The following is a 17,697-nucleotide window of genomic DNA, read 5'->3' as shown; positions in this document are numbered from 1 at the left end:
CAACCTAACTGTATACAATGCATAACTTTACTTAGAATTTTGTCGTTTCTAGTAGCAATACGAATCTGGTCGCTATCAATAGGAATACAATCATTTACCAAATTTACATAACCATTGACAAATTTTTCAGTTTCATCATTCAAATCAACATCATTAATAGGTAAACGAGAAAAACAATCAGCAAAATTTTTAGTACCATTTACATATTGAATTTCATAATCATATTCAGACAAATACAGAGCTCATCTCTGTAGACGGTTTGCACCCATCAGCGGAATACCTCTATTCTCACCGAACAATGCTAACAAAGGTCTATGATCAGTTACTAGAATGAATTTTCTACCCAATAAATATTGAGAAAATTTTTGTACAGAACAGTAAATTGCTAATGCTTCTTTGTGTATGACAGAATAATTCTTTTCGGCAGGAGTCAACACTCTAGATACAAAGCATATTGGTTTCTCTTCACCATTGTCAAATACATGGGCTAAAACCCCAGCAATACCTTTACTGCCAGCATCACAAATCAATTTTACAGGTAATTCTGGATTGTAATGAACTAGAACTATATCTGACGACATTACGTTTTTGACTTCAATAAAAGATTGTTCTCAATCCTTGGTCCATACAAAATTAACATTATTTTTCAATAAACTATACAAACGACTCAAGATTTTTGACAATTGTGGAACAAATTTACCATAGTGGTTACACATACCAATGAAAGAGCGTACCTCCACTACGTCAGAAGGCCTAGGAGCATCCACAATAGAGCTAACCTTACTAGGATCTTTTCTTATTCCTACAGAATCTATGATGTTCTAATTGATTGTATGCATTTGAGAAATCCAACTTAGTAAACTTTTCACCACCTTGTAGTGCTTGAAATATTTCGTCAATTCTGGGCATAACATGATTTACATCCTCAAGATATTTATTAACAGTAACTTTGTAGTCAGCACATAATCGTATGTCAAAATTAGGTTTAAGAACAGGAACTAGAGGTGTACCCCATTCGGAGTTATCCACCTTGGAAATACAACCTTCACTCTCTAATCTATCTAGTTCTTTTTCAATTTTTTCTTTAAATGAGATTGCTACTTGTCTAGGTTTACAAAATATAGGCTTAACATTTTCTTTCAAATTCAAATTAACTTTCCTCATCTTGTAGTGACCTAACTCTTTCTTAAATAAATCGCCAAATTCATGGATCAAATTATCTTTCTGTTCTTCCAAAGACATATTACAAATTTCAAAACTATTAATCTTGAAGAAGGAAATCAAATCTCTACCAAATAATGGCCTAACACCATGTTTCACTACAGTAAGAGTACCTTCTTTTTCAACATCATTGTACCTGATTACACTTTGAAACTTTCCAACAGGAACAATATTGGCACCTACATAAGTTTTCAACTTTACATTAGATGGAAGCAGTTTTATTTTCGAAAACAATGCATGATAGATATTTTCTGGAATAATAGAAATACCCGAGCCAGTATCTAATTCCATTTCAATAGGAATATCATCAATTACGACCTTCATCATCATAAGTGGTTTGACATCAGTTATTGAAAATAATTCCACTGTATCACAGTCTGATTGAACAAAATTAGTAGACTTGTTTTCTGACTTGCAAACTTTAGCCAGATGACCAACTTTGCTACATTTCTCACATTTATAAGTTTTATACTTACATTTGACAAAATCATGATTCGTTCCACCACAGGCAAAACATTTTTTTACACTATCAGACTTGTTACTAATACTCTTAGACTTGAAATCATTTTTTACAAAAGATCTTACCTGCTGTGCACCAGCATGCTTACCTCTGCTTACTTTATTCACAAATTGATTGGATTTTTCCGTTCTAGCTTCCCTTAAGCTTCCTTCCCGCTTAGCTGCAATTTCGATAATTTCTTGAAGAGTTCTGGATTCATCTTCCTCGCAAATTCTGTCTAGAATAGGACCAGGCAAAAGTCCGGCAATAAATTTGTCCTTCAAAATGTTGTTCAACTCACCACCAAATTTGCAGTTCATAGCGAGCTGTTTGAGACGTACGAACCAATTCCCAATGGATTCGTTAGACTGCTGTTTCAAATTGTAGAAATCAATTCGTTTCCGATAGACCGAAACGAAGGGCGAAAATTGTTTTTCAAGAATAGAACAAAGTTCCTCATACGTTTTTGAAGTTGGAGACTCAGGATCACACAGGTTTCGAAGTGTTTTAAATCTGCATCTCCAATGACTGTTAAAAGCACTGCAACTTTTCTGTCCTTGTCGATTCCATTTGCCACGAAAAACATCTCAAGTTTTTCTGAATAAAACTTCCAATCACTGGTAATGTCAAATTCGGCCATTGATCCGATATTTGAGAAAATAGTAGTCGTCCCATTACTAGAATTGGAACCCGCCGTGGATTCATTCATGATGAAAAACTTCAATCCGTTTGCAGGAACACGTGAAGTTATAGGTTACTACCGTTGAATACAGGAACCCGTCCGTCATCCATCCTTAGGTTTTTAATCCTCGTCGCCATTGTTGTAAAGTGGAATTGAAATTAATATGATGTTTGCAAACTCACTGGCTATTTATTTAACACCATTTAAATAATAAATCAAATACAAAATTGAATTACAAACTGGAGTCGCCTTGACCCGGAGAAGAACAGTAGCCATCTTGAATGTACATCTCATTGATACATTAACTATCAAATATGACATTATCGATATTAAATATTGGTTGGGGTTCGATATTAAAATTGGAGGCGAACTAGCGTTACACATATTATTTAAGTAAAAAACTGATTGCTGAAGCAATTTTGAGGTTAAGGAAGGTTTAAACTCAATTCTCAATTTCCACAGAAAGAAAAAAACATTTTTAAAATTAGGTATCTTCATTTTGGTGTAAATGGTGGATGGTTTCCAATAGCCCCTTAGGCTATTATTTCTCATGAATAGTAAAAAAAAAAATAATAGAAATCCAAGTGGTGAAATTCAAACTCAGCTCTCTATATGTGCTTTGATACCGTATGAAAATATGTTGCTTCTCATTTGAAAATTACTTCTGTACAATCAATTCACAGGAGCGCACAAATACAGTAGGTAGGTCACCTGCCAGGTTGTATTATTAGGTTCTATTGCTGGAATATGAAATAATTGTTCTTTTATTTTTTTGCAATTACAATGTATAGCCTATACACCTGTATGTTACTATTTGGGAACCTTGAGTTTCTAGATAGATTGATTGGTTGCCCTTGATACCTTGGTTGTATTATTCCATAGATAAGTGGTCAAAAAGCTTTCACGATTCAAAAATTAATCAGAATCCAGCAACAATAATTGAGCAGCGACTCATATTTAGATTTAAATCAAACATGACTTCATAAATGTTGTGCACGGCTCGATTGCCGGCTGGCAGTTCAAAAGTAGTAGATGGATATTAATCGCCAAGTCATTGGATTAGAAACTTGGATCTGATACAAGAACAATAGAAATGACAAAACGGGTTACAATATGAAGGTAGATTAGTTGCACGTTGACTAATAAATATCTCCCAGGTATGATGCAGAAAAAATGAACCACAATTCACAACCATTTCGCAGTAGGAATTGGCCTGCCCTTCAAATGACATACAAAGCTCAAATCTTGACATACAATTCATAATCTTGAGGCTAAAGGTAAGTTAATAGGCTATTTTACTTAACATTGATTTATATCTAGCTCTACCCCTTTAATTACACATTGTCTTCTCCAGGACTCATTCATAGCGTTTTATTTGCACTAGTGTATCTGCTAATGTATTTTTATTTGCATTTTCTTATTAATGTTACAGGAACCATGTTTGTGCTATTTTTTCGATGATTTATAATCAGATTTAAAAGCTTCATTCGTGTTCGGTATCATGATTATCAGCTTAGATTTTTTGATCACTAGCAGGTAACCCGTGTTTTACAAGGGTCTATTTTAAAACTTTGCAAACTAAAACTTGACGTAATAAAATATTCGAAATTTGAAAATAGGCCTATAACCATCCTCGGTTAATAAAGAATCTTTATGCAAAATTTCAAATCAATCAGTCCAGTACGTAGTTCAGACGTGATGATGCGTCAAACATAAATTCCTATTCCTTACGTGTATAAGCCAGTTATTTCCTTTAAAATAGTAGGCTGTAGATAACTGAAGAAGACATAATACTTGAGAACCTCACAGAATCATATTGACTTTTTTCAATACCTACAATAATTTTTAGTATCGATTAGATCCTCGTCAATTTGAATCAGGCAGCCTCTTGTTTTCCCAATTCCAAACAAAATACCTAAAATATTCGTTTCACTGCGAATTTGTGTCTGATAGTACCTACATTATTACTGAAGAGTATAAATTATTACTGAATGAAAAAGACTAAGAAATTGTCAAAAATTACAGATTTATTGATTCTAAGACCGAAACCGGTCTTTCTAAGAATCAATAAATCTGTGGCTTTTGACAATTTCTTAGTCTTTTCCATTCAATATGAATAATTAACACAATATCAACTCCTCAACTACACAAAAAATAAATTATTACTTACTTTATCATGATCTATTCATGTTTTTCCAATGAAATTCAATGATATAGCATGAAGACTATGTCCATTTCATTTTTACTTGTAGTAAAATTTTACATTAAAAATAATAAATTATTTGATGAAATCCAAGTTCAATTGTAATGAAAACAAACTCCTTCAAAAAATAATTGATAATAAGATGTTGCAAGAGAAAAAATAAAGAACAAAAAAATTAGGAAGAATCGGGATTCGCTCCGTAAGCAAGTGTTTTATACCATTACGCTACACGGCTCCGTTCGAAAATGTTTGTCTTGTAACAGCATTATAACCTCCTCATCAAAAAAACAAAAAAAACTTCATGTAGGGTAGCATCAATGAAATTTGAACATTTATTCTGAAACATCTAGAAGGAAAATTAAAATTTGGGCTTCGAGGTACACAAAATTGATATTTTTTTAATCTATGTGCAAAATAAGGAGATCTAAATCATTCCCGTTTTTCCGGTATGCAATCCACAAGTTGACATGTTTTGATGCGAGAAAACGAGCACATGAACAAACAAAACCCTTCTCTCTTTTATTATATAGAACTCTCTAGATCAACTTGAGTCGTATAATTCATTATCAACTAAAATACTTTACTAGTGAATTTTTAGCTTATGCTAAATTTTAATGACAGTTCCATTCCCACCTCTTTTTTATTCACCTCTCGCACCGTTTTTTACAGCTGCAGGTACCTCCTCCAAAAAAGCTTTCCGATAAAAATTATCCAAAAATTTAATGGATCCGTATTCTTTCTTTTTTAATAAAAATTAATTTAAGATAATCCTCTATTTTAAAATAAATTTAAAAATGAATATGTAACATAGGTTGTTGTTTATCATGGGTTTTGATTTCATAAATTATTGCTGTATAGGAGAATATATTTCTTGAGGGTGATGCCCACATGAGCTCCAGCATGATAATGAAACGAATGAGGATGAGAGATAGTGAACCTGGATATGTAGGTATGTCTGTGTGCGATTGCCTTTCACTCTGAATAGTTTCTGCCTGTTTATTTGCAGTAAAATGAAGATTGACTATCAACGTGAGAGAAAAAATTATTCTCTCTTTTCCTCATTCACAATTTAAAATCAAAAAGCGCAATAACTGATAAAAATAAATAATATATAACAGAAGAAGGATTAATAATACACATTGATTTCGCCAAAGTTCCTAATTCAGTCATTTTGGACGCCTGAATCCAGATGAAGGTACAAAATATACTGATAAACGGATTGTACAGTGGAAGGGTTTTTGTATTGGCTCAGCATTGATACTGGATACACCATTATTAATCAAGATTAAGATAATCTTTACCACACCATTTTTCATGTGAAGAATTGAGAAGAACTCCTCAAGAAGATTAACCATTCTTTACCACCTATAGGATCTGCAATCCTATAAATTCTCCTCATAAGTAAATATCATAAAGTAATCAATCATCTTTCATCCGCAAATTGGAGTGTTGATCGTGAATAAGATTTCAGTTTTGATTAATTCAGCTTGAATCGCATTTATTAGTATTAAATGAACTTAATTCCCTCAGTCGAGAGTCTAAGTATAAAGGCAGTACAAAATGTCAGAAATGTATATATTTGCCCTTGTTAACATAGATTTAATCGATCAAGGCAATCCACTTTAATATTCTAATGGAATGCGAAGCCGACAGTTGCAGAATGAGATCATAGTAGTACTCTAATTTATTTATTTAGGCGTAATTGCCGGTAAAAGGTGAGACAACTATAAAAAACAGTTGCCTACTCCGGCCTGAAATGCAAGCACTGCAAGCACTGTTTTGTTCGTTAGCTCTGAGCAGCTGAAACTCAGTTCAAGTTGTACCTACTTCTTAACCATAGACGAAGTAAACATTAGATCTGTAATCAAACTTGGAAATCGTTGGTCATATCGATTGACTGAATGATTGACATATGCATGAATGTATAAAATGTGTTTATTGTCCTTTATTTATTTGTGTAATAGAAAATATTTATGGTTGTGATAATTTTGAATGATTCTACTTGGAGTGTCGAATAAAATACGGTACCTACCTATCACATCAATGTTTCCTGCTCACTGACACACTTACAGCTCTTTGCTCCAATTCACTCAGCCTGAATATAGGCTATATCAGACACAGATTGACTGTGCCAAAAAATGGTCATCCACGATTCGATATCAAATGTCAATTGAATATTATTATGTAAAATATTTTGAAGTAGAGCCCCTATTATCAAATCTCACACTGTATTTTCATAGATGCTTCCATATAAAAAACTGTTATTTTTGGTAATTATTTCATAATTCATGAAAATTACCATGATAGGTCGATTGCATGAAAATGTCTAACTCGCTCCAGCATATTATTGGGCAAAGAATGTGGACATGATTATTTTTACCGTATTGTTTCAAAATACCGTAGGCCTATTACTGAATGTGAAGAGGGATAATAAGGTACTACAACACAGTAGTTAATCAATAATCATATTCTCATTATGGAATAAATATTTATATTAGAATAGATTCTACTACAATATTACTATAATACAATTTCAATTATTTTATTCCATAAAATACAAATGATCAGGTTATATCTAATAGATGAATTTTGAATTAAATATTTTATTACTCATACATGAGAAATTAAGCCTATAATGACGTCTAAGTGAACTACACTATATACTACCGAAGTCTTTATACAAGTTAAATATTGAACATTCACAAAATGCATTATTATGACTATAAACAACAAAGTTTACAATAAATTGATAAATAATAGTATTTCATTATAAAAATATTTTATAGCCCAATTTGGCGTTTTGACTGAGAAGCAACATTGTAAGTTATTTCTAAGATGATTTTGTTAGACTAGAAATAATTTGATGAAGTCCAGAAGGAAGAACTGGATAAGCGTTCAATGGAATTGCTGTTCGTCGAAAGAGTTACAATTAAAACATTATTAAAACTCAAAATCCTGCCATACAGTAACTCAATATTGTTATCAATTGCAAATATTGAATTTCAACTTCAAGACCCCAAGATTTTTGCAATAATTATGCTATTGTAGTTGACCAGTATATCTATCCATTGGGGGAAGAAGTATTATTAAGAGCTGATGAACTTGGACAAATTTCAAAATATATGATTATTTGTAAAATTGACACTCTTTTCAAGAAAACTAATTTCAAAAAGCTTCAAGAGTTGCTTCGGCTTATTTTTAGCCACCAATAAAAAACTTCAGAGGTTCTTATTTGAGTTCAAATTCATATGGAATTGAACACTCACTTTTTATGGAAAAGAATCTGTAAAACTATAGAGAAAAGATAGCATGAAGGTATCTACCGTATCTCATCATGTATGGGACGCTCATGTTCCGAATTACATTTTCAATTCATGTCAATTATTACTGACATTAAAATACCTATTTATGACTGATTATTAATTATTCTTCACAAGGTGATAGAACTTCTTATCATCATGACAGGATGAGCCTTATCATCATGACAGGATGAGCGGTACAGTATAAGTGAGGCCTCTGTGAGTATGACCAAGATCTATAAAATAATAAAGGTCATGATAAAATCCCGTGATGCATAGCAAAATCGCCATTTTATTGGGTTCTAGTTCACCAATTTTCAAATTTATCAGCTGTTCTCATTACAGTTTAGATTAAACAACAAACAATGATGATTGTGTTATTTTGTTATATTGTTCAAGGAATATTGCTTGGCTTTGAATAATAAAGAATTGTTAAATAGATTCTTCTCATAGAATAATAATAGTTAGATTCCAACTAGGAACTGAATTGTTGATTTTTAGATTGGGAACTTCAAACTCTTTTGGAGGTTTGACTTTTGTCCCAATGCCATATGAGTCATAACAAATTACAAGAATAAGAACAATTTTTAATAATAAAAAATGAATTATTGAACCATTTATTATTGAAATTTCATTATTAAAAAATCAAAAACCAGAATTTACATATTATCTGAACCAGATTTTTTTTTAAAAGTATAATGCATGATTTGTTATGAGCAGATTGGAATATTTCAAATGTACCGCCATAAATACCCCACATAATGGCCGCTCCATAAGGAACACGAGTGTCATGACCTGTATTTATAGACCTTGAGAAACACAAGATCTACTAGCGCCACATAGTTTCACAAAAAAGAACTACTTGGACTATTTCTATATTGGCTTGACATTACAGTGGAATTTGAAACATAATAAGCGCCCTATACCATGATAAATATCTTTTTGCTATATTTTCCTAATGCTAATACTGAAATGAATCATGTTTATCTCATAATGTTATATGAATAAGTTTCAAACCTTACCAGGTAGTCCATGAATTTTACCACACTCGTCATCGGTATACCGGTATACATACAATTGGACATTTTAAGATACGAAGCAAGAATTAAATCAAAATTTTTGAGGTATATACAAAGTTAATCTATCAAATGATGTATTGCCTGATATTATTACTAAAGCCTACATTGAATTACTAAATCCGTACTTGGTTAATAACTAACTCAAAATAAATAGTACCTAATTATATTCATTATCATAATCATAATAAAGCTATGGACAGTACTTAACATCATTACCCGGTAACATTACCAGCAGTTATTACACAAACAGGGTTGTATGAACGTGATTACTCCCATCATTCGACGAAAACTAAAAAACTACGATTAACTGTCAATTTTTTTGCATAGGATGATGCCCACATTAGCTCTAGGCTTGTGCATGGGTAATGAGATTGATGATGATGAGAGATGAATGGACCTATAGCTTTGGATGGGGTCTGAACCATCGGAAAGCAATTTTATAAATCATAAATGGCAAAAAGAGGACTTCGGCTCCTGTGGTGACCCTAAGGCAGACCACTTATAGTTGAACGAGCATGCGCATACACAGTCGACTCACATTGTTTTGTAATTAACAGCTGTGATCAGGGCGGAACGCTTGGAGCAGAATTTTTTGAGGCTAGTTTTCGTATTTTCAATTTATATTGTTTATTTTCCGTCACTGTTCTATTTGAGGTTGAATTATTTTTCTATCATTATCAATTTTTATTTATTTTTTTATTATCCATTATTTTATTCATTGTTATTGGTTGTTCAATTTATATGCTAGAAGCCTTTCGCTGATTTAATGTATATGCATGCACGTTCAACCGTTGGTCGCATTGAGCTTGACTTATATCATCGATAGCTCATCAGCGCAACCACAAAACCAAACACCAAACCACATAAAAATTATTATTATTTGAAAATTTAATGACCTGATTGTTGTATCATCACCCTGCACTGTGGGTCTACACGACCCATGATGTTGTAGATACAAAATACTGAACCCAATAAACGGGAAATCAAACAAAATTGTTTAAAATCTTGAAGATTTAAAGGTTTCAATTGTTTACCTTTACACAAAATACATCCTTTCAATTCTCTTCACCTTTCAGCCTCGTATTAAGACAAAATGTAGGAAAATAGTCTTCTTTCTTATCAACTATCAAACTTTTGTAATCATAATAATACAATTCTGTTCCCCCTGCAAATCAAATCCTTAATTCCTATTCAAATCCTTGATAGGGTGCAAAAACTAGAGAACTCATGGAAATGCAAATTTTGGCTTTTGTATTAATCCCGTAAAGTGTATGTGACTTTAAAAGATACATCCGAGAATTTTATCTACTTGAAGAGACGGTCTTTCTACTAGGACTTCAGGTCCTATCCGAAAGGGTAAGAATTCTATTTATTCATGTTTGCGGTGGTGCTTATCATCCCTGTTTATGTAATAGTTACAATCAAAGTTTATCACATCCCTCATCCTAGATTTGAGTTATCAGTCTTAATTGATGTCAACGATTTTAAATAGTAATTTCAACTAATAATCATGATTATCACTACAACAAATACAAGTTTTTCGTTTTATTGCATGGAAAATGCTCCAAATTTAAAGACTACAATGTCTCGAATGTGTACATATGAGATAATATTGAAATGTGATTTTGAGGTGTATTTTGTTCATTTTTAATAGGTGGTAGTTGAATTACATTTTCTGCTGAATTTCACGATGATATAGATACTGAATAGCATAAAGTTATGAAAAAACGATTATTTTGCAAAATGTATCCAACGAACTGTTTTATTCGATTTTTAGTAACAATATTATCACAGTATCTTGTATGTGCTCTATAAATATGACGAGGCTGTGCTTATGACGCTCGATATGTATGGTTACTCTTATTTCCTATTGCTTCTTGTCTTGATATAATTTATTCATTCATGGAACTAGTATTTTATTTAATCAGAAAATAACCGGAATTCGCCCAAAACTACTTCAAACCCATATTTGAACTGAACAGTCAAGAGTTTAATATTAAGTTAATAATTCAAAAATAGCTGTAAACTGAAATGTTCAATTCCTCTGATGATTTTTCAATTACAAAAACAAATGATATAAAAATGTACTTAAACTACTCAAATAGGAAAATCTGGGTGAAACAGTTTGGTTGAAAGCAGGTGGTACAGTTTCATTCTGAATAAAATGTAACTTCCTAGTATATAATATGACCTCCTTTCGAGGCCTGGACGATAGCTAAAAAATGTAGTCATACACCATGGTTTGTGTAAATGGACAGAAAACGTTCACTTCGGTTAATCTCCTTCTTACTGTTTAAAGAGGGTTTTCAGTTCCCCAGATACAAACATTTTGACGGTTGACTTATATCACTTGAACGGAAAGCTGTTTCATCGTTATGAACGAGATTCACCTTAGAGTGAACGGTTTTTGTGCATTTTCAGAAACGATGGTGTATTGATATTTGATACTACTTTCTTTTAGATGTCGTCCGAGCCTCAAAAACAGGACACATAATATCCTTGCTCCCTTCTCATGTCTCAAGTGAATGAACAGAAAACTGAACTATGAATTCGCTAAGCTGTGAATCGATGAGTCTGAACGAAACAGGAAATAAGCTACTGATTCATGAATTCACGGCAAATCCCATAGCAAACCAGTTACTTCGAACAGGTACAATTCTGAAGCAATAACAAAAAATCAATTGTGCCGTCAACCAGAATTGGTAGTTTATCTGTATTACATTATTATCATTGTGTAATATATTATTTTATAAAACACATGCACATTATTCATTAATTTGTTGCTTCTAAGAGTAGTTTGATGTAGTATTTATTAGTGCGCACTGTTTTTCTTTAAATAAATATAATTTTTTTAAATTGAAATATTCATTTTGAAACACTTTTTAACGTAACAAATAGTCCAATTAACCATATATTTCCTATGCAACTATAATTGGATCCAAAAACCGTCAGCGAAAAATTTTTCCAAAGAGTTTTCAATCAAAAAAGTTCTAAATTCATTTGATACTAATTATATGGATAAAATTATTTTTACGGAGCAAATTGAACTTTTAGAAAAACAATTCTCTAATTACACAATTTTTGTGTAGTTGAGAAGTTGATATTGTTGTAATTATTCATATTGAATGAAAAAGACTAAAATATTGTCAAAAACCACAGATTTATTGATTCTTAGAGAGACCGGTTTCGGTTATTACACCATTGGTTTATCAGAGATTGACAATGGTGTAATAACCGAAACCAGTCTTTCTATGTCACCATTGGTTTATCAGAGATTGACAATGGTGTAATAACCGAAACCGGTCTTTCTAAGTATCAATAAATCTGTGGTTTTTGACAATTTCTTAGTCTTTTTCATTCAACAATTTTTGGAGGTTGGCCTTCAATTTGCTATTGTCTATTTTTCAGGCTGTTAAGGATTACCAAATTGTAGCGTAAATATTGATGTTGTGGAATTTTTCCATAATTGAGAGACTTGATGTCAAAAAGATAAAGTTGATTTTCTGACAGCATGTCAAGTCTCTTCAAATACCAAATTAAAATCGTAATAAGCATTTGGAATAGTAATCTAATAATTTTACAAGCTAATTTAAAGCTATGTAAACGTACTGTTCCACCAATTTTGTGGTATTTGTTAGTAAATGAATAGTCGCATGATTATTATGATACAGAAGTTTGTAATCCCTAGAGGTTTAACTCGAACAACAAAGTTTGTTGCTCAAGATAATTATTTACATCAAGTTTACAATGAATTATAGATTATTCATTCAATTACAAATAGAGCTCAATCAGATATATACAGTAGTCTTTAGTTTTTTCACATTAATAAAGTGAATTTAAGCGAATTCATGTTCGGGCATGTAGAGTAGCTCGGCTTCACATTCTAACAAATACTCTAGGATGGAAATTGTGCAATAAAGTGGAAAGGGCGCTTCACAATGAAGTTTATGATCAATGCTCTGCTCGGAACTTGTATTTGCTCGGATCACAGACGTTTATATTGTTTTTTAGTGAATTCACAGTTTATGTTCAAATCTGTGGAAGAGCAGTGTGAACTGCAATTTGACATCACTAATACATGGTTAATGACTAGTGACGTAGTTCATGCTCGTACATGGGGAGAAGCTTGAGTGAACTGCTCATGTGCCCCGTGGTTGAGTGAGAGGGATGACTGGAGTCATGAATAGGTGTGAGGACACGCACACGCGCACTGAGTGATGATGGGGTACTCGACCTTTATCCAGTGGCAGTGCCTCTGCTCAGGCTGCAGGGCCGAGTTGTCAAAGACGGGGCTGCGACAATGCCAGCGCAGGACAGTCTTGCGGAGGGTGGCTGACGGCCGACACTTCATGCCCGGAGGCACTGAGCACGACGTCTTGCCCGCGGGACAGTGTCCTTCTTTCAGCCAGCGCGGCCAGAAGCGCACACCCAAGTCTTTCCACTTGTAGGCGATCGGGCAAGCGGTGAACGCCCACAGAAATTGTTGTAGTTTCTTTTTGAGTTTGGGGGAGACGCGAGTGCGGAGTTTGGAGCCGTCGGGCAGCCTGAGGAACTTGAAATCCATGTCACGGAGGTGCTTGGGAATGTCGCCGACGGGCACGAGCCGTCCGCGCCGATTGCGGCGGTAGAGGAAGCGATTGGAGTCGACGATGCGACCGGCGTCGGCCGGACGGGTGATGCTCATGAAGGCGGGGTCCAGATTGCGGCCTAGCTTGATCGAGAGAGCGGTCGAGTTGAGCTCGGTGGGTCTCGGGTCGTGCATGCGGTTGGGTGACTCGAGGAGGTCGAGCGGCGGCAGGTCGTCGCTGAGTGCGGCCACAGGCCTCAGTCCGGCTTCGGACGGCGACACACGCGGCTGCTGGTGAGGCTGCGGGTGCGGGTGCGTGTGCAGGTGCTCGGCCAGCGTTGTCACCAGGACGCCCGTCACTAGCAGCACGCACGCGCAACCATCCATCTACAACAGCAAAAATCAACAAATTTCATCAGCACTCGAACGATTTATTTCGACAATGAAATCTTATTATTCATGGGATACCACTATGAAATAAATTTAATGATGATACTATTTATTGGGTAACAATTGATAATTAATATTATAAATTGTACATAATTAATTATAGTACAAATACAATAAATTTAAATATTTGGAAAATCTTAATTGGAAAAAGCTTCAGTCTCGACTTTTTTTAGTTTATTTTATAATACTTCCATAGAATTATCAGTCTATGTATGTCAATTCTTCATTTTCTTTGCAAATTTACATCAGACTTGGAGGAATTTGCGGCGCAGAAAAATGGAGGGAGATCAGTCAACACTGATGCATAGAGTCATAGGTGGAAGCGCAGTTGTCAATGTGTCTATTAGAGTCTGTTGAGTCTGTGACTGGAAATTGGAGACCCCTGGCCGGTACACAACGGCAACATAGCCGTAGTTATCTACCTGCCTCTGTATGCCTTCTCTGCTGTGCATGTCCATCCCAAGTCGGGAGTTAATTTGTAGGAAGTATAATAGCTACTACTTTTGATGGATTATTATGCACATAGAATAACAAATCCATTGCTATTCTCTGCTATGAATAAGTATAAGTAGAAAAGAGTATGAGACAAAATAAATATAGTGTTTTACAGTATGAATTGAAATTTGCTCCAACAAGCAGAAGGATAGAATTATGTTCCTGCTGGTAATATGTGTACTTCAGTTGTCAGTTCAGTCAAGATAAATAATTTCAACTTGAAACTGTTCAAGTAGATACCAATTTATGGATTTTCCAATATTATAATAATGGATGCACATTAACACAGCCATCTTCCAAGTTTTTATACGTTTCAAGGTCCCCTGAGTCCAAAAAAAGTGTGTGTGTGTGTGTGTGTGTGTGTGTGTGTGTGTGTGTGTGTGTGTGTGTGTGTGTGTGTGTGTGTGTGTGTGTGTGTGTGTGTGTGTGTGTGTGTGTGTGTGTGTGTGTGTGTGTGTGTGTGTGTGTGTGTGTGTGTGTGTGTGTGTGTGTGTGTGTGTGTGTGTGTGTGTGTGTGTGTGTGTGTGTGTGTGTGTGTGTGTGGTGTGTGTGTGTGTGTGTGTGTGTGTGTGTGTGTGTGTGTGTGTGTGTGTGTGTGATAAAATAGTTCAGTCCCCAGATCTTGAAGAATTGGTGAAGGAATTGCAAAGGTCAGACGAGTTCTACTTAATTAAACAGGTGTGTTAAACAAACTTGTAGAAATTGTAGTTCTAATACTTAGCAAGTTAAGTAGGCCTAATACTATGTTGCAGTGTACGTCTTAAGGCTGTGCAAAGGCTAAAATAAACTTTCTTGTACTGGTGATATTTTTCAAAGTTTTTCGATTTGTACCGGTATATATCAAAATGAAGAAGTTTTCTTAGGAAAACATTCTCTTCCAATCATTACTTTTTGAGATATGAACGCCTAAAGTTTAATTTTGGGACAGGACATTTTAAATTCGGTAAGAGATAAATTCTTCATGGTATTGTTGATTGAATAAAACAAGAAAATTTTGAAACATTTTCTGAAAATATCAATTTTTGAAAAAGTTATTCAATTTACAAAAAAAACTCAACACTATTTTTGGTCATTTTTAGTAAATTGAAAAACTTTCTCAAAAATTGATATTTTCAGAAAATTTTTGTTTTATTAAATCAAAAATACCATGAAGAATTTATCCTTTGAATTTTATGGATTCATCTCGTACCGAATTTGAAATGTTCTGTCCCAAAATTTTAAACTTTAGGCGCTCATGTCTCAGAAAGTAATGATTGAAAAAAGAAAACTTTTTCATTTTGATAGCTTGATCCTTAAGCGATCCTTGATCGTGTCCTCGCGCGCCTCTCCACTAGGAAATACTGAAATGAAGTGCAACTAACGGTTGATTCTCATAGAACATGATCTCATGAGCTTATATCATTGTGCGAAATATCACTGTGAGGACAATATAGATGGTGATGATGGTTGAAGCTAAAAATGCCCAGAGGGATTTTGAATTTTACATCTAGATTGTAATCGGGATATATTGTTGATCAAATACTAAATATGATCAAAATTGATTTTTTTCCTTAAAATATCACTCATATTTGAAAAATCATAGCTCAGTACTCATTGGAGATAGAGAGTTCCGAATGATCTCATTTCATTCAGAATTTTATGATCTTGAAAAAGGCAAGAGCAAATTTTTCTGTCCGATCACTGATTTTGCCGGAAATAGCTGAAAACTGGAAAATGAACCTAAAATACGAACTTTTTGGGCCACTCTGTATTAGCACAAGGGAATTTTACATGAAGAATTTGGTTCTGAACCTCTCTCATGTATCCAAATAAAATATTAAAAATCAGAACTACGATATAAATGCAAGCAAACCCCCATTTTATGTCTATATTGACTGGACTTTACTGTTCCCCAATATTTATAATTGTCAAATATTTGTTTAAATGTCAATAACTAGTGTTGAACATAATTTTTTAGAGTTTACTGAGACTCTGTGGTGTCGCATCACAGCGGAGACACAATAGTAACGCTGGTTACACACTGGGCGGTTTCTGCCGCGGCGGCGAAACTGCCGTCGCAGCCTCGAAAAAAAGTCAAGCTTACACATTCAGCTGAAAAAATACCGCCAAACATCGAGCGGCAAAATATGATCAGTATGATCGTATGATCAGTAGCCAAAATAATTGTTGTAGTTCTTCATCGCAAATGTGTTGTGACTTCACTGTTTCATGAGTGTTCAGTTAATAATTGTATTTTGCACATTTACAGAAGTTTGTAATCCCTAGAGGTTTAACTCGAACAACAAAGTTTGTTGCTCAAGATAATTATTTACATCAAGTTTACAATGAATTATAGATTATTCATTCAATTACAAATAGAGCTCAATCAGATATATACAGTAGTCTTTAGTTTTTTCACATTAATAAAGTGAATTTAAGCGAATTCATGTTCGGGCATGTAGAGTAGCTCGGCTTCACATTCTAACAAATACTCTAGGATGGAAATTGTGCAATAAAGTGGAAAGGGCGCTTCACAATGAAGTTTATGATCAATGCTCTGCTCGGAACTTGTATTTGCTCGGATCACAGACGTTTATATTGTTTTTTAGTGAATTCACAGTTTATGTTCAAATCTGTGGAAGAGCAGTGTGAACTGCAATTTGACATCACTAATACATGGTTAATGACTAGTGACGTAGTTCATGCTCGTACATGGGGAGAAGCTTGAGTGAACTGCTCATGTGCCCCGTGGTTGAGTGAGAGGGATGACTGGAGTCATGAATAGGTGTGAGGACACGCACACGCGCACTGAGTGATGATGGGGTACTCGACCTTTATCCAGTGGCAGTGCCTCTGCTCAGGCTGCAGGGCCGAGTTGTCAAAGACGGGGCTGCGACAATGCCAGCGCAGGACAGTCTTGCGGAGGGTGGCTGACGGCCGACACTTCATGCCCGGAGGCACTGAGCACGACGTCTTGCCCGCGGGACAGTGTCCTTCTTTCAGCCAGCGCGGCCAGAAGCGCACACCCAAGTCTTTCCACTTGTAGGCGATCGGGCAAGCGGTGAACGCCCACAGAAATTGTTGTAGTTTCTTTTTGAGTTTGGGGGAGACGCGAGTGCGGAGTTTGGAGCCGTCGGGCAGCCTGAGGAACTTGAAATCCATGTCACGGAGGTGCTTGGGAATGTCGCCGACGGGCACGAGCCGTCCGCGCCGATTGCGGCGG

General features: G+C 34.8%; 2 protein-coding genes across 3 annotated transcripts in view; both read right to left on the bottom strand.

Annotated features, from left to right (window-relative positions):
- Nucleotides 1-13,160: 13,160 nt before the first annotated feature.
- Nucleotides 13,161-13,937, bottom strand: LOC120351610 (noggin-2-like). The gene has a single exon (XM_039429471.1). It carries the CDS (start codon nt 13,935-13,937, stop codon nt 13,161-13,163), a length of 777 nt encoding a protein of 258 aa, XP_039285405.1.
- A 3,086-nt stretch (nt 13,938-17,023) lies between these two features.
- Nucleotides 17,024-17,697, bottom strand: part of LOC111057937 (noggin-2-like) — a 140,593-nt gene continuing 139,919 nt past the window's right edge. For both annotated transcript variants that reach the window (XM_039428270.1, XM_039428269.1), the window contains exon 2: nt 17,024-17,697. This exon is cut by the window's right edge and continues 329 nt beyond it. In XM_039428270.1, coding sequence (XP_039284204.1) covers nt 17,250-17,697 — 448 coding nt within the window. In that variant the 3' untranslated portion in view covers nt 17,024-17,249.

The sequence above is a fragment of the Nilaparvata lugens genome, chromosome 5 (assembly GCF_014356525.2).
Source record: "Nilaparvata lugens isolate BPH chromosome 5, ASM1435652v1, whole genome shotgun sequence".
In the NCBI taxonomy this organism is placed as follows: Eukaryota; Metazoa; Arthropoda; class Insecta; order Hemiptera; family Delphacidae; genus Nilaparvata; species Nilaparvata lugens.
Note: the sequence above shows the minus strand (reverse complement) of the source record. Positions and strands in the feature narration are given on the sequence as shown.